The sequence below is a fragment of the Bactrocera neohumeralis genome, unplaced genomic scaffold, assembly GCF_024586455.1.
Source record: "Bactrocera neohumeralis isolate Rockhampton unplaced genomic scaffold, APGP_CSIRO_Bneo_wtdbg2-racon-allhic-juicebox.fasta_v2 ctg1964, whole genome shotgun sequence".
Lineage (NCBI taxonomy): Eukaryota > Metazoa > Arthropoda > Insecta > Diptera > Tephritidae > Bactrocera > Bactrocera neohumeralis.
The window spans coordinates 2,806-26,768 of NW_026089915.1; the positions used below are offsets into that span (position 1 = coordinate 2,806).

Genomic DNA, 23,963 nt, shown 5'->3' on the forward strand with positions numbered 1-23,963 from the left:
CTCGATTCATTTCAAGATAGAGTTCATATTTGATGTTTATATTTAAATGAATATTGTTTATTTACAAGATGCGTTCCAAAGTAAACAGGACTTTTTGAAACTAGCGCCCTCTGGTGGCGCCATCTACAAGGTCTGTCGCAAAAGAAACAGAACTGCAGTTAAAAAAAACAAAAAAAATATAATATTTTTCAAAAGTTATACTTTTTTATTCAAAGTAGTTTCCGTGTGCTTCGATACAGCGTTTAGCCTGGTCAATTAGCATTTTATATGAGTGTTTAAGGTCAATTTTTGGAATGCTCTTGATAGCTGAAATGTCCTGAAACCAGTGTCCTCTCATGGGCAAATGAAGTTTTCCAAATAGGTAAAAATCACAGGGTGCCAGATCAGGTGAGTAGGGTGAGTGATTAATGGTTAATATGGAGGTTTTTGTCAAAAAATCAGTGACAAGCGTCGACCGATGACACGTCGCATTATCGCAACAGGCCTCACGGTATTGTGGTCGAGCACGACGAATGCGTGACAAAAGACGCTTCATAACACCAAGGTAAAACACAACATTAATCGTTTGGCCAGGTGAGAAGAGCTCTCGGTGTACAATACCCTCGGAATCGTAAAAACAAGTCAGCATTGTCTTTATATGCATTTGTATGCATTTTACGATCGATGACCAAAAGCTGCTATCACTTTTTGATCGATAACATCGATTGCAGTTATCCAATTGTCTTAAATTTTTTACGAAATGTCAAGGAGAGATCGAACTTTTTTTTCATATACCCACCAATAGGTGGCGCCGCCAGAAACAGTTATATTTAAAAAGTTCTGTTTCTTTTGCGACAGACCTTTTATTTATATGTCTGCTATCTTTTTCGATTTTCCAGTGAGAATTTTACGACATTTCATCAATTGGAAGTAAAGTTATTGTGTTTTTTAAGTGTCAGTATGATTGTGTCATCGGTGCAAAATGAGCTTCGAACAAAGAGCCAACATTAAATTTTGTTTAAAATTACTAAAACATTTACCGAAACATTTCAATTATTGAAACAAGTTTATGGCGATGATTGCCTATCCTGTACCAGAGTGCTCGAGTGGTTTCAACGTTTTCAAAGTGGTCGTCAGAACATAAATGACGATCAACATGTGGGTCAATCAAAATCCGTGATCATCGGAAATTCCATCGAAACTGTGCGTGAATTCATCAAAAATCAGCCGAAATCATCACTGAAATTCATGGAAATGGAATTGAACATCTCCAAAATATCGATTTATCGCATTTTGACCTAACATTAGGGCTTACGAAAGGTGTGTGCATGGTTTGTTCCGCAAAAATTGACTGACGACCAAAAATTGCTCAGAATCCAACATTCGAAGGACGCTTGTGACCGATTCTTTGACCAAAAATCACATTTTAAAGATAAACCACTCCCTGTATTCACCTGATGGCACCGTGCGACTACTTCCTTTTTCAGAAAAATGCATTTGCCCCTGAAAGGAAAGCATTATGCAGACGTAGAGGCCATTCAAAAGGCTTGCACCGGCATACTGGCGACCATACCGGCCAACGAGCTAAAACACTTGTTCGACATGCTTTTGGACCATGCAAAAAGCTGTATTGAAGCAGAAGGAGACTATTTTGAATAAAATAAATTGATTTTGCCGAAAAACCATTTGTTCTGTTTTTTTTTAAAGTCCTGTTTACTTTGGATCGTACTTTGTATTATTTTTTGTAGGGTGTTTATATCAATATTTGACTACATGCGATGTTGAGGAGGCTTATCCTACGGTAGTTGGCGCAGGTGATGGGCAGCGTTTGAAAAACTACGCTACTCTCGTAGCATTTCATCTTACTCTTGCTACCGCTCTAACTTTGCCGGGAGCCACAGCATAGCCTCAGCATAACAATGTAAAGTAAGTGCTCTACTCTGCTCCGAGTTTTGTTAGGTAAAAAACTATAGCTGGAGCGGGAGCAGAAAATTAAATTCTGCGCTATGCTCTGCCGTAGCGGTAGCAAAAAATTGGGAGCGGTAGCACAACAGAGCTAATGCAAATTTTCATGTGCTACAGCTCCCGCATGTGTTTGTTGTTTTTTTTTTCTTTTTTGCTATTTTCTGTCATAATATTTGAATTAATTGAATAATTCAAACAAAAAAATTGTTATGCAAATCATTTTGGCACTTATTGCGTCAAGTGACTTTATAAATCTAAAATCAAATATTTTAAGAAATATATTAATAAAGTGAATTAGATAATAATTGAATAAATTATAGATTTTTTTTTATTATGTAAAATATTTACCATTTTTATATTATATATGTAATTAAAATTAATTTCGAAAATTCATAGTAATTCAGTATTGTATACGTAATACATTTGGAATAGATGATCCTTCCATTTTTCAACTGTATATGGAAATGCCTGAAGGAAACGACTCTGTAGAGGTTGGTTGACATAGCTATAGTAGTTTCCGAGATATGTACAAAAACTTAGTAGGGGGCGGGGCCACGCCCACTTTTCCAAAAAAATTACGCCCAAATATGCCCCTCCCTAATGCGATCCTTTGTGCCAAATTTCATTTTAATATCTTTATTTATGGCTTAGTTATGACACTTTATAGGTTTTCGGTTTTCGCCATTTTGTGGGCGTGACAGGGGCCGATTTTGCCCATCTTCGAACTTAACCTTCTTATGGAGCCAAGAAATACGTGTACCAAGTTTCATCATGATATCTCAATTTTTACTCAAGTTACAGCTTGCACGGACGGACGGACGGACAGACGGACGGACGGACAGACAGACATCCAGATTTCAACTCTACTCGTCACCCTGATCGTTTTGGTATATATAACCCCATATCTGACTCTTTTAGTTTTAGGACTTACAAACAACCGTTATGTGAACAAAACTATAATACTCTCCTTAGCAACTTGTTGCGAGAGTATAACAAAGGTAATGATGACGGAAGATTAAGTACATATTATTAAGCTTAAAACGGTTTTAACGGAACGTTTTTTGACTTTAGGAGACAGTAAAATTGTTTTGTCGACAACCTTGACGATTTAAAAAAAAATTTGTCTATGCTTTATGTTTTGATTCTGTAAATAATGTATTTCGTGATTTCGATTAGGACAACTGTACATAAATATGAATTTGCAACGTAGAGACAGAAAGATAAGGAGTAGTTTAAAATTGTGTTGAAAATACATAGCTATAGGTGAGTCGCAATGTAAATCAAATTGTATTTCCATTATATTTACTTTTTATGGAAGTGTGAAAATTAGTTGTAAATGACGAAAGGCAAGGTTTCCATTCTCCGAAAAAAAACTTGCTGCATGTGTACGCATAGCAGTTGATGGAACTCATGTAAAGATAATCGCTCCGGCAATAGATAAACATTTTTATTATAACCACAATTAATTCTCGAGTCTGAACGTTATGAAAAATACTTAGGACTTTTCGAAATATTGTCGAAGCTAGAAGGTAAATAGTGACCGAGCATTTAGTAGATATATGACCGCTGGGGCAGAAAGCGAAAACTTCGACGTGCGATTTCTCGGTTTTTCATTTCTACGATTTTTCTTAATTGGCGGGCAGGATAGAAAAAAAAACTAAACGTCGTATGGAATTGGGGGCAAAGTTCATTACGTTTGGCATTAAATTATCTTCAATTTAAATTAAGAAAAGTCAAGTTTGAACATAAAGTAAAAATTTTTTGGTCAAAAACCAATTTTTTAATTAAAAAAAAATTGTAGAATTTTACACTTTTTTTGGAATTTTCTTAGTTTAACTAGAAGAAAGGTTATTAACAAATATGAATCTCTTTGAATCTAGAAGTTTAGTTAGAAATTGCGACCTGCATCCTGTCCGCCGTGCAACAAGTGTTAATGCGAGATGTATCGGGCAATTGCTTCCCAAAGGCAGAATATCAAAGATTTCGTATCCAAAAATTTTTCAGATGATGTTTAAATATGTAACTATAAACCCTAGAAATTTCACTTGAATCAATTTCTCTCGCTCCCAAAAAAAATCCTGAAACATATGCGATTTTTTTAAGCCTCTGAAGCAGGCCGCCCCCCCTTATATTATTTTCAACGTACTATATAACATTGTACTAATAAAACAACTACGACAGAACTGAAAATCAGGTATGAATGAGATAAGATGATATGTATTAAGAAATAGTCTTTCCAAATTCATTAAAATTAACTAACAAAAGTTTAAGGCTTATATAAATAATATTGAGTGAAGGTATAACTGACTTTCAATTTGAATGAACTTAAAGTTGTTTTGGCTGAAGGGTTAATCTCTTCCGGCTGGTGTTCTTTGCAAAAATCATTTGTCTATGCTTGGGTTCAATTTTATAATGTTCAAAACTACTCAAACTTTACTTTTGTTAGTGTATTTTGTTTCTTAATTTAGTGCGTCCTCATCACTTATTACGTCAATACTTACAAATTCCATATTTTCTTTTCTGTAATTCCCCTAACTTCCTCACAAACTGATAGATTTCGACAAATATTTTCGGTTATTACTTCTCGAGGTTTCAATGATTTATGAGCCATTGAATATTTTATCGAGTCGGTAATTGACTTCAATTTCACCAAAAAATTTGTCTTCGATTCGTTTTCGTTTTCGGTTTCGTTTGCAACAATTTTAATGAACCTCAATGTATAGGTGTCACGCGAGTTATCACAAATTAACCTTACGACCTAATTGCCATCTGCAAATCCTTGCTGAATCTCAGCAAAATCAATTCATTTCTGAAGATATTAAGGATGGTTTATATGAGAGTGATATTAAGAAATTACTTTCAAAATCGCAACAAATCATCAAACAAAACGATCTAAATCGGATTATTTTAATTATGCTAAATTAAACATTCAATTTGATGCAAAAGTAGAAGGCGTTCATTTAATAGACTTCGTTTAATTAAAATAAGGACGTTACAGTTGCGAGGTTTTATTTGATCCTAAAAAACGGAATAAACTAAATACTACTAGTCAAGTTTTGGACACTAATTATTGTAAAAAGAGCTAAGTGAATTTCGCATATTTTTTCTATAACCTCTTGTTTATTCATTCATATAAGGTAACACAGCACTTGTTACTAATAAGTATCGGCTTACAACTTCCGGCACGTGTGACCGAAATGCACCAGAAAGTGCATGGTTAGCGTGTGCACTACCTGTTGTGCAGAATAAGATTCGTGGAAACGAATCACGCCACGGAATATTATTTTGCTTAGAATTAAGTGTAAATATTGTAATTTTGTTAAGCTAAGTTTCAGTTTGAAAACTCAAATAAAGATACGCGGTAACGCTGCCCCAATGCAGCTCCGCTAAAAAACGCGGAGATATTATGAATAAAATTTAAAGCAAAAAAAAAAAAAAAAAAAAAACAAAGACATGTGTAACAAATACCAAACAACTAAAGAAAAGAGTGCACAAGTGAAAGAACGAACAAAGCAATAATACAAGAACGAACAAAGCAATAATACAAACCTAATATCGAAAGACTGCTTAAAAAACTAAATCTGCAAACAGTTAAGGAAAAAAACTTAGAATAACAAATTGAAGAGTGTGGCGACTTGCAACCTGCTAAGCGTAAAATACACGCAAGTTCAGGGATACAAATCATTTCAGTTTTAATAAAACAAACAAAATTAATTAACAAACTACAAAAATAATACAGAACACAAATTAATAAAATACAATAACAATAAAAATATAAATAAAAAGCGAGCAATTAATCACGGTTGAAGGCAGCAAGCGGTGTGCGTGAATTAAATATTAATGAAAATATACATGTGTGTGTGCAACAAAATACGCCAAAGAGTAAATTAAATTTATTGCAACAAATTTCGTGGAAGCAAAAATCAACGCATATTGCAGGCAGGGAAAAAAATCGAGGCAGATATTTAATAGGCGAATTGCAGCTCAGTAAGTAGAGATATCGGGCCCGGCAACTAAAAGGAATACTATCGGTGGTAGCAGCGACAACAGAATCCCCAACAATCCTGTAAGTGGAAGCAGCCTTTAGAAACTACTTAGATATTATATTAAGAATATCAATATATTATTATATATACTAAGAATATTAAAAATATACAAAGGCGAACACCAATAATTTAATCCGCCCTCCAATCCTTCCCCCCAATTCGGCACCTAATACCCCTCAGACATCCAAAAATACACAATTGAGCATGGACGACCTGTCCAGGCTCATAGCTAGTATAGCTTCAGATATAGTAAAGACACAGGGACCGCAAGTGGTACATGCGGCATTACACCCAAATGCAATTGCAACCGACATTATGGACCAAACAATAGACATAGAACATAGGAACAACTTAGGCGAATTGGATAGGATACGTGACATCGTAAAATGTCTAAAGGAATACTCCGGCAATCCAGGAGAATTCAACTCATGGAAAAAAATCTTAGATCGGGTTTTAGCTATACATGAACCTCAAAAGGGGACACCGAAGAATTATAGAATTTTAAGCGTAATACGGAACAAAATAATAGGCAATGCCAATGCGGCATTGGAAGCATACTATACGCCATTTGATTGGCAATCAGTTTCGAAATGTCTAATTATGCACTACGGTGACAAACGCGACTTGTCAACATTAGAATATCAAATGACCACATTGGTCCAAGGAAATAGAACATATTCAGATTTTTATCAACAGGTGTATAGCCACCTTTCATTGATACTAAATAAATTAGGTTGTCTCGATATGGGCAACGAATCTCTTCGCATGCTGACACAAGCATATAGAGAAAAAAACATTAGATACTTTTATAAGAGGGCTAACGTGGATCTACCTAGACTATTTGGAATATGAGAGCCGGCAGACCTGCCGCAAGTTCTTCCTCTCTGTTTAAAACTACAGAACCAAAAGTTTCGTATGAACCATGCGTACAATGGAAGACTAGTACAGCCTCCACCCCTCCAAGAAGGAATTTTCCACAGCCACAAAGGCACCAATTTTACCCCCAGCTAGCGCATTTACCCCAACCACAGCGGACAACATGGCAACCAAGGCAACAACAATATAACAATTTTCACTACGATAATAACTCCTCAAGACCTCCGAAACCGCCGCCACGTCCAGAGCCCATGGACGTCGACCCGAGCATACACTCTCGCCGCGTTAACTATATAAACAGACTCCAAGAAAGTGGGCACTTTGGCAATAGGCCACAACAATTTCCTAATCAACAGCGAAGGAAACAGCAACGAACATTTCACATTGACACAGCTTCACAGGAAGACGGAAAATTTGGTGAAAAAAGCGATATCCATTTTTAGAATAATTAGCTCTTCGCTCCCCTTCTTCGAAGTAATGGCGGAGAGCGGCAGAATTTTGAAATTTTTAGTGGATACAGGTTCCAGTAAAAATTATGTTAAGCCAGAGCTGGCAAAAAAAAGAATCCAAAACGACAATCCCTTTTTTGCAAAATATATTGCGGGAAATTTAGAAATCAGAAAACATACTTATGTTCAACTTTTTAACTTTAAAGATAAACTTAAATTCTATCTAATGCTACTTCTCAAAACATTTGGCGGTATTCTAGGGAATGATACCCTTCGGGAATTTAAAGCCATTATATACACTGGCGAAACTTACATGACCTTAAGTAACGGCTTTAAAGTTCACCTCAAACAGCTCCCCTCACAGCGAGTGAACGCAATTAATGTAGATGAGGGAAACCTCTCAGAAAATCAAATGAACACGATGGAAAACATCGTAAATAAATACCTAAAGCTTTTTTCTGAACCTGACAAAAAGCTAACCTATACAACAAAAGTTGTCGGACAAATTCGGACAACATCCGATTCCCCTGTTTATACAAAATTCTATCCATATCCTGCAGCATTGAAACAGGAAGTGGAATCTCAGGTAGAAAAGCTTTTAAGCGATGGTATAATTAGACCATCTAGATCACCGTACAACTCCCCAGCGTGGTACTAGGTAATAGCAATTTCTTCTCAGTTCTCGACCTTAAAAGTGGTTTTCACCAGATTCCACTAAAAAAATCTGATATTGAAAAAACTGCTTTCTCTATCAACAATGGGAAATACGAATTTACTCGACTACCATTTGGCCTAAAAAATGCGCCATCTATTTTTCAACGCGCATTAGATGATATATTAAGAGAACACATAGGGAAATGTTGCTACGTTTATATCGATGATGACATCGATGAAACTCTATAAGTCGCTCATAATTCCCGTCCTGCTGTATGGTGCAGAGGCTTGGGCGATGACAACAACCGATGAGTCGACGTTACGAGTTTTCGAGAGAAAAATTCTGCGAAAGATTTATGATCCTTTGCGCGTTGGCCACGGCGAATATCGCATTCGATGGAACGATGAGCTGTACGAGATATACGACGACATCGACATACTTCAGCGAATTAAAAAGACAGCGGCTACGCTGGCTAGGTCATGTTGTCCGGATGGATGAAAACACTCCGGATCTGAAAGTATTTCACGCAATACCCGCCGCCGGAAGCAGAGGAAGAGGAAGACCTCCACTCCGTTGGAAGGACCAAGTGGAGAAGGACCTGACTTCGCTTGGAATATCCAATTGGCGCCATGTAGCGAAAGGAAGAAACGACTGGCGCGCTGTTGTTAACTCGGCTATAATCGTGTAAGCGGTGTCTACGCCAATTAAGAAGAAGAAGAAGCATATCGATGATATAATTGTTTTTAGCAAAAGAGAAGAGGAACACTTCGAACATATACATATATAAAGTGTTTAAAACATTAGAAAACGCTAATATGAAAGTGCACTTAGGAAAATGTAAATTCTTCAAAAAAGAACTAAAATTCTTAGGATATGTAATCACACCGGTTGGCACAAGAACCAACCCAAAAAAATTTGAAGCCATTTCAAACTTTTCACAACCACAAAATTTAAAACAACTTCGCAGCTTCCTCGGCATGTCAGGGTACTACCGGCGTTTTATAAGAGATTGCGCTAAACCTCTAACATCTCTTTTAAGAGGGGAAGACGGTCGTACGTCAAAGAATAAATCTACTCACATAAAAATAAATTTGAATAGAGAAGTGATAAAAGCTTTCATGAAAATAAAAAATTTCCTCACCTCAGAGGATATCATCCTCACGTATCCGGATTACAGGAAAGAATTTGAGCTGACCACAGATGCGTCCAACTTCGCCATAGGCGCAGTATTGTCTCAGTCAGATAGACCAATAGCATTTTTATCTAGGACATTAAGCAAAGCAGAAGAGCACTCTGCCGAAACGAAAAAGAAATGTTAGCCATCATTTGGGCAATGAATTCATTTCGTAATTATCTGTATGGATCGACCAGAGTAAAAATATTCACCGAGCGCCAACTATTAACTTATGCTTTAATCAACAAGAATGCTAATAGCAAGATGAAACGCTGGAAAGCAATACTAGAAGAATACAGTTGTGAAATGCACTATAAACCAGGTAGAACAAACGTCGTGGCCGACGCACTATCAAGAATTCCACACCAAGAATCAGATTTGCATACGCTATCAATAGCGACAAATTCGGAAGATAGCTCATCCCACAATTTAATATACTGCGTTGAAGCACCAATTAACGCATTTAAAATTCAAATATTTTTAATCATGTTTCCCACCTACCACCGTCATATAGTAACCGAACCTGATTACTGCGAACAAAATTTGATTTCTATTTTAAGAAGATATTTAAATCCGTCCGTAATAAACTGCATCAAAACGGAGGACATTATGAGCAAGAAACAAGAAATTTACCCCTTCACTTTGACAAATATAACATTAGGTTTTCGCAGTTCCAAGTGGAAGACACAACAAAAGAGGAAGAGCAAGAAAATATTATTTTAAATGAACATAAGAGAGCGCATAGAAATTGCAAGGAGAATAAGATACAAATTTTAGAAAAATTATATTTTTCAAGTATGGCGAATAAAATAAATAAGATAATAAAAAAATGCGTTACTTGTAAAGAGAACAAGTACGATCGCCACCCATCAAAGCCGCAGCTACAAACCACACCCATACCTAATTTCCCTGGACAAATAATCCACGTAGATATGTTATTGATAGGCAAAAAGCTAGTTCTGACAGCAATGGACAAATTCTCATAAAATGTATGCTATCGCAAAACCCATTAAATCAAAGGCAACAGAGGATATCAGACAACCTTTAAGGGACCTTCTCTTCTTCCTTGTACCTTAAACATTGGTAATAGATAATGAAAGATCCTTTAACTCAGCGTCCATCAACTTTATGATAGAGAACGAATTTGGCACCAAAATATTTCGAACTTTTGGAACAATCAACCAAAAAATATAACTACAATATTCATTCAACAACGGGAAAAAACCCATTAAAATCTTCTTCGGAAGACGGGTCAGTAGCGACCACAGGCTAATAGAAGAGGAAAGAAAAGAAACGAAAACAAGTAAGGAAGGGCTAAGTTCGGGTGGCACCGAACATTTTATACTCTCGCACAATAAAGTGATAATCGAGATTTCATTATCCGTCATTTACATATTTTTCAAATACCGTATTTGTGTAAAGTTTTATTCCGCCATCATCATTGGTTCCTTATGTATGTATAGTAGGGGGAAGCATCGAAAACCGGAGTGCGGAACTTTAATCCGCTAAACCTAACCTACTCCCAACTCATGGCTCTCCCACGGAACCACCGATTAAGTATATTACTTCGTGGGAGGGACAGGACATTTAAGTCTCCTCTATTGTGCGGACTGACGGACGCCTAATTTGTTCAAAAAGTTTCAGTTTTGTCATTATGGATGCTGACGCTTCGCTGACAGCTTTCCAATTATCAGTCGACTGACACATGAGTTTCGTAAAATTATCGACCGTAAAACCACCACCGAGTGTGGTTTTTAGTTTTTCCCTTGTATTTGAAAATCGAGGGCAATAAAATAGTACATGCTCAGAGTCTTCTATATGCTCCGTACATGTCGGACAGTTCGGACTAATGTCATTGTGGAATCTGAAAAGGTAGCTTCTAAAGCACCCATGTCCACTAAGTATTCGAGTCAGATAAAAGTCTAGGTCTCCATGTCGTCTGTCTATCCACGAGTGGATGTCCGGTATCAGTCGGTGGTTCCAACGCGCTTTAGATGAGGAATTCCACCGCTCCTGCCACAATTTAATGCTTTTGTTCCTCTCCTCTGTCTTTGCCGATACTGTTTTAGGCGCTGATAGATGATATAAACGCTCGAGTTCATCTCCCTGGATGTCAATGGGCGGCATGCTGGCTAATACTTCAGCAGCGTCGGTTGATATTGTCCGGAAAGCACTTATTACTCGAATTGCAGAAAGCCTATGCACGGCAATTATTTGTTTAGCATACGCTTTTATATCCATTGCCTGTATCCATACTGGTGCTACGTACAGTATTACGGAGCTCATTGCTTTCGCTAGTAAGAATCGCCGGCTGGAACGCTCACAGCCTGTATTGGTCATCATTCTCGATAGAGCATTGTAAATTTTGTTTGCTTTACTGGAGGAATACTCCAGGTGTTCTTTAAATTTTAATTTAGAATCTAATATTACTCCCAGATACTTCAGCTGCGGCTGCGAGGTTATCTCGCACTCCCCTATGGTGACCTCTATTTGTTCTTCTACCTTCCTGGTGCTTATGAGCAAAACTTCAGTTTTTTGCTCCGCCAGTTCCAGACTCATAGAAGAGAACCAATGCCGTAGACCATTTAAGCACTCATTGCATTTGTTTCTTAGGTGGGCTAATTGTTTGGCCACTGCTACCACCATGAGATCGTCCGCATACGCTATTAGCTTCACGTCTGTTGGTTGCTGTCTTTTTAGCACCCCGTCATACATGAGGTTCCATAATAGTGGGCCTAACCCTGACCCTTGAGGTACTCCACTCGATATAGAGTAACTCTTGGTACCTTCGTCTGTATCAAAAAGCAGCCTTCTGTTTTTAAAATAGCTCAATATAATGTTTATGAGGTATTCAGGGGCGCGTATTTCATCCAGGGCTTTGATTATGTGTGCCCATTTTGCCGAGTTGAATGCATTCTTGACATCCAGGGTAATCAGCGCGCAGTACTTTTTTGTGCCACCTTTCCATCTTTTGCCACTTACTGCACATTTCGCAGTATCAACGACTTCTCGTAGTGCGTCAATCGTGGATCTCTTTTTTATAAAGCCGTATTGTCTCTCTGATAGTCCGCCGGCTTTCTGGATTGCTAACTCAAAGCGGTTTCTTATTATATTTTCGTACACTTTACCCATTGTGTCGAGCATACACAGTGGTCGGTACGATGAGGGTTCTTCAGGTGGTTTCTTTGGTTTTGGGAGCAGAACCAATCGCTGTATTTTCCACGCCTCGGGAAACATCTCTTCCTTTATGCACGCGTTGTACATTTTAGCGAATAGTTGAGGCTTTGAGCTTATAGCTTCCTTCAGGGCCCTGTTGGGTATCCCATCCAACCCAGGCGCTTTGGTGTTTTTGATTTTCTTAGCTATGGCCAATAGCTCATCTTCCGTGACAAACGGGGGTGAAACTGCAGCTTCGTTTCGTCGCTTAGCATGGGAAATCTGGTCGTGTCTCGGGAACAATGTTTCGACGACTTTTCCCATAAAAGAGGCATCTTTAGGTTGCTGCTGCTTATTTTTAAATCTCGACATACAGATTTTGTAAGCAGTTCCCCATGGGTCAATGTTTGCTTCCTCACATAGCTTCTCAAAACATGATTTTTTGCTCCGGGTAATTGCCGACTTTAGGAGCTTCTTGTAGCTTTTATATTCATCTCTAAGGCGGTTTTGGTTTGTTTCACTCCGGTTACGCTGTAGACGCCGTCTGGCTGAGTGACAAAGCTTTGTCAGCGTGGAAATTTCCTCATTCCACCAATACACAGGCCGCCGCTTATTGCGATGTGATATTCTACGCATCACATGCTGCGACCAGTTTATTTCGCACTGTCGATACCAAGTGGGCGGCGTCGTCACCTGATACTTTTGATGCACTCCAGACTAGCTCAAACAAGTCTGGGTCGAACTCCTGTTGCTTCCAGCTTCGCTTTCGGAAAGTGTTTCTGCTAAGAAGTTCGGGCTCTCGGGAGTACGAGATTTGTGCCATAATTGCCATATGATCGCTGTTTGTGTACATGTTTGACACCGCCCACTTAATGTGCCTACTAAGCGAAACATTCGCAAACATAATGTCAATAATAGAACCTTTATTCTCTTTTTGGTACGTATTTTGTGTTCCGGTGTTCACTATTGTTAGGTGCGTTTGACTCAGGTATTCTTGAATTAGCCGCCCTCGATGGTTTGTGCATCTGCTGCCCCATGCAGTTGACCAGGCATTAAAATCACCCGCTATTATAATCGGTGTTTTGCCTCTGGTTTCTAATGAAAGTCTTAAAAGGAAATTTTCGAATTCGGTGATTGCTGCGCTGGGACGAGCATAGCAACTTACAAAATATATTCCATATATATTGGCCCATGTGAAGCAGTTATAAGCTTCTCTGGAGCAGGTCTTAAAAGGTTGACCTTTGCAGGACCATATTGCTGCTTTGCCAGATTTGTCTGCAATCCATGTGCTTTCCGGACGCTGGGAGTATTGTTCACTTAGTATGGCGACATCAATGTTCTCTTCTATGACTGTCTGTTCTAGCAGATCCTGGGCCGCTGCACAATGGTTAAGGTTTAACTGTAGTATCCTCATTTACTTACAAAACAAAGCCACTCATTTACTTAGAGACTTCATCATCTCGAGATACTTTGGGCAAGTCGTGCTCAATACTGAGTGCTCCCCTTTGCAGAGCATGCAGCTCGGGACGTTTGTGCATACCTTCGCTAAATGTCCCGCGGTTCCACAGCGTGTACAATGGGACGATCTGTCTGTCGAGCTGCAGCAATTTCGCGCCATGTGACCCAGGTGGAAACACTTATAGCATCTGGGAACAGGCGAATATTCTCGAAGCCGACAGATCGACCACCCAATCTTTATTTTCCCTATTTTAAGTGCGGCCTTGGCATCTTGAGCACGCAAGCATACAAGTGCTATTTGCGTGCCACTACGCGTTTTTCGCAGACTTTTCACACTCGATATCTCCAGATTTTCGATTCCGCACTCCCTTTTTAGTGCTGCGCAGATTTCTTCAGGAGTTGTAATTTCATCGAGATCTTTTCACGTAATCGTGACGTTGTGGGTCTTTGGTTGAATCTTAGCCATTTCGCCAACCACCCCCTCCAGGGCGCTTTGGAAAGATTCGGCTTTCGTCTCTGCTCGATTTTTTAGTTCAATAAGTAAATCTCCTTTTAGCGTTTTACGAATATGGGTTACATTTGAACCCAGTACTTCAAGCCCGCTGTCGCTTTTAATTTTTCGCAGAATATCTGCATATGACGCACCATCCTTCTTTGTTATGATTATGGCATCTGGTTTTGTTCTGATCTTCCTTTCCAAAGGTTTCTTCTTTTTTACAACGTCTACCCATCTTTCACTTGTGTTTAGACTAGTCGTATTTTCCTCTTGGGTTAATTTTGCTTCTCCACTGTACAACAATTGCGGCTTTTCGTTTACATTTTTTTGCTTTTTTGTAGGTGGTTGATAGCCTGTTGCCTCTCGCATTCTTTTAGGGGTATTTGCATCTCTTCCAGTGGTGGGTACTTGCGATGGTTTCCCTATCAAAACTCTTCTCGCTTGATTTTCCAATTTTTCCGTTTTGGCATGTAATATCACTATGCTGCTTACTAATTCGCGCATAGCTTGATTAATATGCCTTTGGCCGGCCATCATCATTTCTAGATCTTCAATATTTTTACTCAGGCTGCAAAAGATGCTAACCGTTTCATCTTTTTCAAACTCCTCAGGCTTGCCCCATTTGCTTTCTTGGGCAGCAATATCTCCTCGCTTATTTGGTCCAGTAGCGGCGGACTCCTCATTTTTACCATTGGGTGGCGTTCTCATCATTTTGGAGTTCCTTCGGAAAGGATTCTCCGGTGTTAGCCCAATACTATTTTCAGAGGCCATATCCTCTGCGAAAGAATAGTTTGGGAACACCCTTTGGTATATATGTTCTGTCCCAAACTTTACTACTTAAATAAAATTAAAAATTAAAAACAAAAAAGATGGTTGGCAATGCCAAAACCAAAATAAAGAACAGCTGATTTGTGTTTTCGATGGTTGGCAATTTGCAAACCAAAAGGAAAACGAAAACACGAGGAGGGGAACAGCTGATCGATCAACACAAAAAACGGCAGAACAAAAAATTATTAAATGCACGTTATTGGAAGGGAAAAAGGCTATATTTGCCAAATATTGCCCAAAAAACGGAAAGGTAAGTGCAAATGAAAATTTATGTTATTAAAAAATCAATGTGTACTTATCTTTTCCTCTAGATTTGGTATCCACACATGTGGTTCACTATCTGGGATGTTTCACTCGAACAACCACTATTTTTCACAACAAAAAAAACTGGATATCTACAAAGTTTTAGGATCGCAAAAAAAAACACGTCTGCCTCACACGGTATATGCGTTTATAATGTATATATTATACAGAGAAGGCATCAGATGGAACTCAAAATAGCGTTATATTGGAAGAAGCCGTGGTTGTGAACCGATTTCACCCATATTTCGTACATGTTATCAGGGTGTTAAGAAAATATTACATACCGAATTTCATTGAAATCGGTTGAGTAGTTCCCGAGATATGGTTTTTGGTTCATAAGTGGGCGACGCCACGCCCATTTTCCATTTTTAAAAAAAGCCTCGGCGCAGCTTCCTTCTGCCATTTCTTCCGTAAAATTTAGTGTTTCTGACGTTTTTGTTAGTCGGTTAACGCACTTTTAGTGATTTTCAACATAACCTTTGTATGGGAGGTTGGCGTGGTTAATATCCGATTTCTTCCATTTTTGAACTGTATATGGGAATGCCTGAAGGAAACGACTCTATAGAGTTTGGTTGACATCTTCGAACTTTACCTTCTTATGGAGCCAAGAAATACGTGTACCAAGTTTCATGATGATATCTCAATTTTTACTCAAGTTACAGCTTGCACGGACGGACGGACGAACAGACGGACGGACGGACAGACAGACATCCGGATTTCAACTCTACTCGTCACCCTGATCACTTTGGTATACATAACCCCATATCTGACTCTTTTAGTTTTAGGACTTACAAACAACCGTTATGTGAACAAAACTATAATACTCTCCTTAGCAACTTTGTTGCGAGAGTATAAAAAGGCTTCAGGAAAAGCAATTGGCTGATCTTTCCTACCACTATAAAAACCGAACGCCACCCAAACAATATTTTGAAGGAGATGAAATTTTTGTTAAGATAAATAAAAGATTAGGAATTAAGTTATCACCTAGATTTCGGAAAGAAATTGTCGCGCAGAATTATAATACCACCGTTAAAACTAAAACAGACAGGATTGTTCACAAAAACAACATAAAACAATGTTAAGAAGAAAAAATTATTTGCAGGTGGAAAAACTTCGAAATGGAAAACCTACAAATTTACCTTATCCTAATTATATTGGCACCCACTACAAAAACCCAACAAATTTACGTTCAGGACTTGACAAACAATAATGGATATCTACCAATTAAGACAGGAGAAGTAAGGACAATTAACCATTATTATAAAGTCCTACATTTTATCAACTTAACCAAATATGAGGAAACACTTTCACTCATTTCGGGCAACATTAATACACTAAAGCAAACTACTTTCGAGGACAGACAACAAAGTTTGACACTACTCACAAAAATTTAATTTTATTAGAAGCGAAGCTAGAAGGTTCACACCCAAATTTTAAATCTAAACAAGGTCTCCTTAATATCATAGGGAAAGGTTTAAAATACAGAGCAGGTACCATGGACAGCGACGACGAAAAAGAAATTAGCGACGCACTTACACAATTGAATAAAAGCGAAAGAACAGATGCACAAAATATTAATAATTTATTATACTTTAGCAACCTCATTTCCGGACAAATAAACAACGTTACGGACCATATAAATTAAGCAGCAAATTATTGTCAGTAATTACATAAACGAACTTAATGAAACAGCGCAGAATAGGATTAAGACTTTGGAAGACAACATTCAATTCATTAAACACACCTACCAGGTTAACAACGATATATCGCTTTTACACAATCACGTGGACGACATTGGACAGATAATTTTTTCAAGCAAACACACCTACCAGGTTAACAACGATATATCGCTTTTACACAAAGACGTGGACGACATTGGACAGATAATTTTTTCAAGCAAATTAGGCATAATACCAACAGATATACTGACATCTACAGAACTAAATCTCATTACCGATTTCGAAAGCTATAGCCACATAAAAACAGCAGTACTTTTCCAGGATAACACGATCATTATAACCGTCCTCATACCTCAATATTCCAACAGCATCCTATTCCAAATCAAAATTGAACCCCTTCCCAATATAAACAATAAATCATTAGTTTTAGACAAATGCGATGTACTAGTAGATGAAGATAATAATATGTACAATGTAGCTATTAAGGATAATCTGGAGAAAAACTTAAGTAAAGAGAAGGATCAATGTTTAACAAATATATTAAAATTTGAAGAAGCAGCTTTGTAAGCTCAGAATTTGTAATGAGCAATCTGTAAACGAAGTGCTACCAGGCACACTAATATATAAAAATTTCCAATAAAAAATTACACAAAATTGTAATAAACAAAATATAAAACAAAGAGACTCTTCTTAATAAAATTTAAAGTTGCGAAATAAGCGTATTTAACAGATCATATATCAATGTAAAAAAGGAAGTATATGAATCCTTTGTATTACCAAATGTTATAACTAAAATTAAAGAAAATACAAATTTTGCTAATAAAGAATTACGACTGGAACCATAGTATGTGAAACAACTCCATGATGAAAACGATATTGAATTTTTGATAAATAAAAGCGACAGTTCCTCAATAATTAGCTTAAGTTCTGATGTAATAATAATTGTCATAATTATAATCGTTATAATAGCATTTTATATAAAAATCGTCAAAAAGTATATTTGTCACCTGATCCTAGTGCAGACGACGTAGTAAACGTGCGGAAAGGTCCTTTTTTACAAATAACAACGGCACACCCTACGAGCAACACCGATTGGGGACAATCGATTTAAGAGGGGAAGACTTAACACAGCACTTGTTACTAATAAGTATCGGCTTCTTCCGGCACGTGTGACCGAAATGCTCCAAAAAGTGCATGGTCAGCGTCTGCACTACCTGTTGTGCAGAATAAGATTCGTGGAAACGAATCACGCCACGGAATATTATTTTGCTTAGAATTAAGTATAAATATTGTAATTTTGTTAAGCTAAGTTTCAGTTTGATAACTCAAATAAAGATACGCGGTAGCGCTGCCCCAATGCAGCTCCGCTAAAAAAAATATATTTTTTTAGTTATTTAATAACTAAAAAGCTTAACTTATAGAGTATTTTGTTCAATAGTGGATTATTAAGGTTTAAACATATAAGGGCAATTCAGAATCTTGTGCATCTAAGTTTGCAAAATTATGCAATTGCAAATATTTACCATCAACAATGAACGTCTTTTTTGTGGTTTCTGTGCAACCCTTGCAAAGACCATTAATTCACAGCTGATCGGTGAATAAAAACATTGTTTGTAAACAAAATTTCCGCACAAATTGGAAAATATGCCGAAAAAAGGTTTTAGGGAAAAATAAACTGACGCTTTATTTTATGAAGCTGCTGAAAAATTATGGACATTGAAGGTAAGCAATTATTTTTAAGCGCCACATATCACAAATTTCACTTTTTCTTCTGGAGCTTCCTGCAAGAAATCCAGTGTACTCTGGATTTCTTTTTCGCTCCACTTTTAATTCGGCTTTTCGCGTTTTAGCCTTATTTTATTCAAACCGGTTGGCTCCATTTCTTCTCTTTGTTTACAAGTTTCTTGCAAGATTGCAGATTGCAACAATCCTATACCGAAAAATACAAGGGCACGATAGCACCCATTGCAGAGTCTAGGATATATGAACGGCTGATTCGGGCAATTTATTGTAAATGACTATTGTGCATGGCTATTGTATGTACATTGGCGGACCTTCATTCATTCTTAACAAAAAAAAACTGCAATAAATCTTTACAATTTAAAAAGAAATTATAAAATCTATTAACAATTTACCTTCCTCAACAATTTAACGTCAAAATATGTATTTAAGTAAAATGACAGCAAGCACAGGGTTTCAATTATTTTTTCACGTGTCATTGCGCGAAAATAAACATGGGTTTTGGTCTGACATATTTTACAGGCATTGCAAATAATTTTCTGCTTGTGTTTGTTGTTGTGCCGTTGTATCAAGAGGAAAGTTCTGCAATTCTTGCACCGTGCAAGGGTTTTGCAAGAGCAAGAGAATCCCCCTAATGTTTTTATTTTTGACAGCAGCTGATAATTTGCAAACCAGTGTTACAAATATTACAATGGCGTTAAGGTGTTGCTAATTTGCAAGGGCGTAGCAGATACATCGCTGTATATTTTGTTAGTGTAAAAGCAAAAATATGCTCGCTAATTTGTAATTGCAAAGATGCAAGACCAATTGCACCAGATTCTGAATTGCCCTATGGTATTATGAGATAAATTTGCATTATGATGATTATAGTATAACTCAGATACTGGATACATAATTTGTCTAATTCTTTAATTCAACTCTTTGCTTAAGCATTTAACACACATATATTTTGAAATATGTTTTTCTCTATTTATTTGATTTGCTAAAGGCACAATCAGCTTTAATGTTCGATTCGGTGTACTCCGTCGCAGCTGGTCTTACGGAGCTTGAAAGGAAGGATTTATTGAGTTGGCATAATATTTCTTGCAAAAACGAATTGCCATGGAGAGATGGACTGTCGCTATATAACTATATTAATTCGGTAAAACACTTTAAAGTTCCATGTTCTATTATATAACATTATATTGCAGGCTTCTATGAATGGATTGACAGGCCGTGTACATTTCACTGAGGGACGTCGAAATTTATTTCAAATCGATTTGCTTAAATTAAAGCGAGAGAAAATTCAAAAAGTTGGTTTTTGGAAACCTGAATTCGGTGTTAACATTACCGATTCGACCGCTTTCTATGACACTTATTCAAGTAATACAACGTTAATTGTCATGACACGCCAAGAAAAACCTTACGTTATGGTGAAAAGTGGCATAAGTCAAACAGGAAATGATCGCTTTGAAGGATTTTGTATTGATCTCCTAAAAGCCATTGCCACTCAAATGGGATTTCAATATAAGATTGAATTAGTACCTGATAATATGTATGGAGTATTCAACCCTGACACAAAAGTTTGGAACGGAATAGTGCGAGAGTTAATGGAAAAGGTAAACATACGAACCGCAAAAATGCGTTATGGTAATGGATGCTTATTTCTTATCAAGCATACTGACGTTCACAGGCGTTTTGAATGAACAACGCTGAATAAACAAAACTAGGGCGATATGTATTATATATCTTTTCATTGGATATTTCAAAGGCTAGGTATAACATTTCCAACTATTTACTTTATTGCGATACCTGGCTATACCCGCAGCTTCGCTTGCATGGAAGTTGGCAAGGGTAACATATCACTATTGGCATAATATATTCACTCATCTGAAATTTTAACTGTACTTTTTCTCGACAGTACACATAGCTAATCCACTATATTTTTTAATATTACGTGTTCTATTTGGTTTTTTATGAATGTACATATGTGTGTCGTTCATCATCTAACAAAGTAGCTGCCATGCCTAGCGATACATCTGCCTATGGTGTGATATTATAAATGCCTTACCGGTTCCATATGGTATGTAAAAACAAAAAAAAAAACACCGCCTTCTTCATTATCAACAATCAGTATAATCCATATACACATGGAAACAAAAATAACTTTAACCTAGCAAAAGCTTTGCAATTTTATTTTTTTTTTTTTTAATTAAAAAAAAATTTCATGAATATTGATCAAATGCTTATAATTTTAAATATAATGTTCTTATAAATTTATTGTCTTCACTTTTAAAACAAAAATATAAAAATTAGCCCATGTCCGTCCCTTCGTTCTAAGCCACCACCCCACCAATTTCCAGTCGTTATTGAGTTATAAATTGTGTCACTAACACGATTTTCTTTTATATATATATAGAATGTAAAATCGACGGTGATTTTGCAAAAAAGGCCTCCATGAGGACCTTCTGCGGAATAAGTGAAGAGCTGTACAAAATCTCATGTCATTCCGTCCTGTGATTCGGTCGGAACCTCTCAAAATGTTTCTTAATGATCGGGGAGAATTCCTCCTACGACCGCTGTTCTCAGCATCAATTATAAACCAATATAAAGGGTGAAATCAAATGTATTCATTTGATACTTGCAAACTTACTTCTATAAAATTTGCATGAAAAAAGTTTTCCATTTATGACAGAATACATAATGAAAAATCTTGATTTTTTCTCATCGGTTTATTAAAGTGAGTGAGTCTTCTTCTGCCTCGGGTATGACGAGATGTGGAACCCCTCTGAATAAATTTTCAGGTGCAATAACTGTGATATTCGACGTTTATTGCCAGAATGGTGCGATAGGTCGTACATTTAGTACGGGTTCAATACGCGTAAGCAATGTCATAAACTCCTAATAATAGAATTTATGAGTGGAACTTTTTTTACAATTTCTGGGGAGTTATTTCATGAATTTTACAAACGTGATTCTTTGAGCTCCGACAAAGTTTTTTCCATTACCGCTCATAATTTTTTAAAGAAACACGCGTCGTCCGACAAAGGGAGTAAAAGCTGCGAGAAAAGTCGTAGTAGTCAGATCTGAACATAGCTCGAGATGTTTGCCGCAAAGCATACAAAGACAGTACGAGTAACATACCGTTTTCTGAAAGAAATTAACATAGAGTCCACAATTCATAGTAGCAGCGCTCAAGTGCATTGTTTGCACATTAAAATCGCCTTTTTGATTTGTGGCCGTACATAAAATTTTTGCCGAATCAATTGTTGCATCAAGCGTTACTCAACATGTTATGTGAGTTCGAGACTTTTTTGTTATATATTTATTTACTTTTTCATTTGGTTTGGGTGGAACACATCACAAAAACGTTGACCCGAATGATCAGCCATATGAGACCAGACGAAGCCGCATGCGCTTTATAATTTTTTTACTCAATGTTATTACTGAGTCTAATAGTTCTATTAACTTAACGGTTGTTTGTATCACCTAAAATCATATTTTACATATTACCCAAATTCGTACAAACCAATTCTGTTGAACCATTCTTACGATAGTGAAGAAAAAGGCGAAATCAGATTATAGCCCTACCCACTTCCCAAATAACGATTTTCTTAAATACTATTAAAAGTACTATAAATCAATAACTAAATACGAAATAGACATGAAATTTTACACTCTAGCTGATATAAGATGTCTATATGTAGTAGGAACCGGTGACAAATTTGAACGATGAACATGGCACATTTAGGTGAATATCCATATCCTGCAAAATGCTTTACCGATGTCAACGAAATTCGGTACGTAGCGTTCTTCTAATATTCGTATATTGTGGAGCAAAAATAAGGGAAATCGGAGTACAACCACTCCTACTTGCTACATAACACAATTTGAAATTCCCATATACTACTAATAATGATTTTCGTTATTCTAAAAAGTTTTACGCCGAATATACTCCTATTATATCATGAGTATTATTATTTATATACAAGTATAAAATTACTTCAAGATAATGTATATTCTAGAGTGAACCTATGCTTTGTCAAACTTAATGCTAAGCATATTTTCCCTTCTCTGCTCCAATGTACACGTTAAAGTAATTTTCATATTTTATTGGTCTATATCTTAGTTTAAGCGTCATAACCCTAATATAATGAGTTTCGATTCTCTGGTTTTCCACATCAACTCAATACAATAATATATAATTTTAGCTAACGCGAACGAAAATATAGCAGTAAAACTGAACATACGTTTATGGCCTTCAATATAAAGCAAGAAAATACCAAATTTGAGAGTAATTAAATAATGAGTTCATCGACTGATGGAATTTGAAAGAATTCAACATTTTTATACTCTTGCAACAAAATCTTGCAAAATCACGTAACACAGGTCGATATGGAAATACTTATACTTGTATATATGTTCACATGGCAAATGTTAACAATTGCTAAATAAAAGTAATAATACGTAATCAGCAATAATGAGTAAAGCATAGCGGAAATGCATCTTTAGTTGCGCAATATTTCCCACAGCAAAAGCCAGACGCTTTCATTAGCATAAAAGCTCATTTTTCGGTGTGAAGCGGAAGTCCAACATCAAGTCAGCAGTTGGCCAGTGCAACTTAGCTAGCTTTTAAGTAAATGGATTTTTAAGTTTCAGTTTTAGCTCTGTAATCAAACAAAGAAGAACTAAATAAAATTTTTTTAAAAGAAATTCACTTAAAATTTCTTAACTGGCGCCCAACGTGGGGCCTTCGCTAGTCGCGTTTAGTAAATCGTATCAATACAATTCGCGGGTGTATCCACAAGTCTTGGTTAAAAAGTTTGTGCTGTCGTAATACTCAGCGGCTACCATTAGAAGACAAGGATAATACTTACCACTCCATAGACGGCGAAGGCTTGGGCTAGGACTCAACAGAAGTGCAGAAAAAGAGGCCCAAATAGCAAACGGGAAACGCAAGACGTTAGCCGCCTGCCCAGGAGAATGTTCCTGCTACTAGAGTAAGAATTAATTTTAAGAATCAATATTAATATATTCACTTATGTAAAAAAATTTTAAAAAATATAAAAAGTGAAACTGTTTAATGTGAAACAAACTATCTTTAAGAAATCTTTAATGCAAAGGTGAACACAATTTAAGAATAGTGACATAATTTAAGAAGAGAGCGTAATTCAGAAAAA

At 36.8% G+C, this 23,963-nt stretch overlaps 1 protein-coding gene across 3 annotated transcripts; it reads left to right on the forward strand.

Annotated features, from left to right (window-relative positions):
• The first annotated feature begins 1,777 nt into the window (after positions 1 to 1,777).
• LOC126766651 (glutamate receptor ionotropic, kainate 1-like) lies at positions 1,778 to 23,498 on the forward strand. Of its 3 annotated transcripts, none has more exons than XM_050484398.1 (4): positions 1,778 to 1,905; positions 19,793 to 19,945; positions 19,995 to 20,402; positions 22,995 to 23,498. In XM_050484398.1, the coding sequence occupies exons 2-4, from the start codon at positions 19,808 to 19,810 to the stop codon at positions 23,013 to 23,015; spliced, it is 567 nt and encodes a 188-aa protein (XP_050340355.1). In that variant the 5' UTR covers positions 1,778 to 1,905; positions 19,793 to 19,807; the 3' UTR covers positions 23,016 to 23,498. The 3 variants fall into 3 exon arrangements, with proteins under 3 accessions (XP_050340355.1, XP_050340357.1, XP_050340356.1); XM_050484400.1 differs by lacking the exon at positions 22,995 to 23,498 and adding an exon at positions 20,477 to 20,634 and having other exon boundaries at positions 1,779 to 1,905; XM_050484399.1 differs by lacking the exon at positions 1,778 to 1,905 and adding an exon at positions 5,846 to 6,010.
• Positions 23,499 to 23,963: the final 465 nt, after the last annotated feature.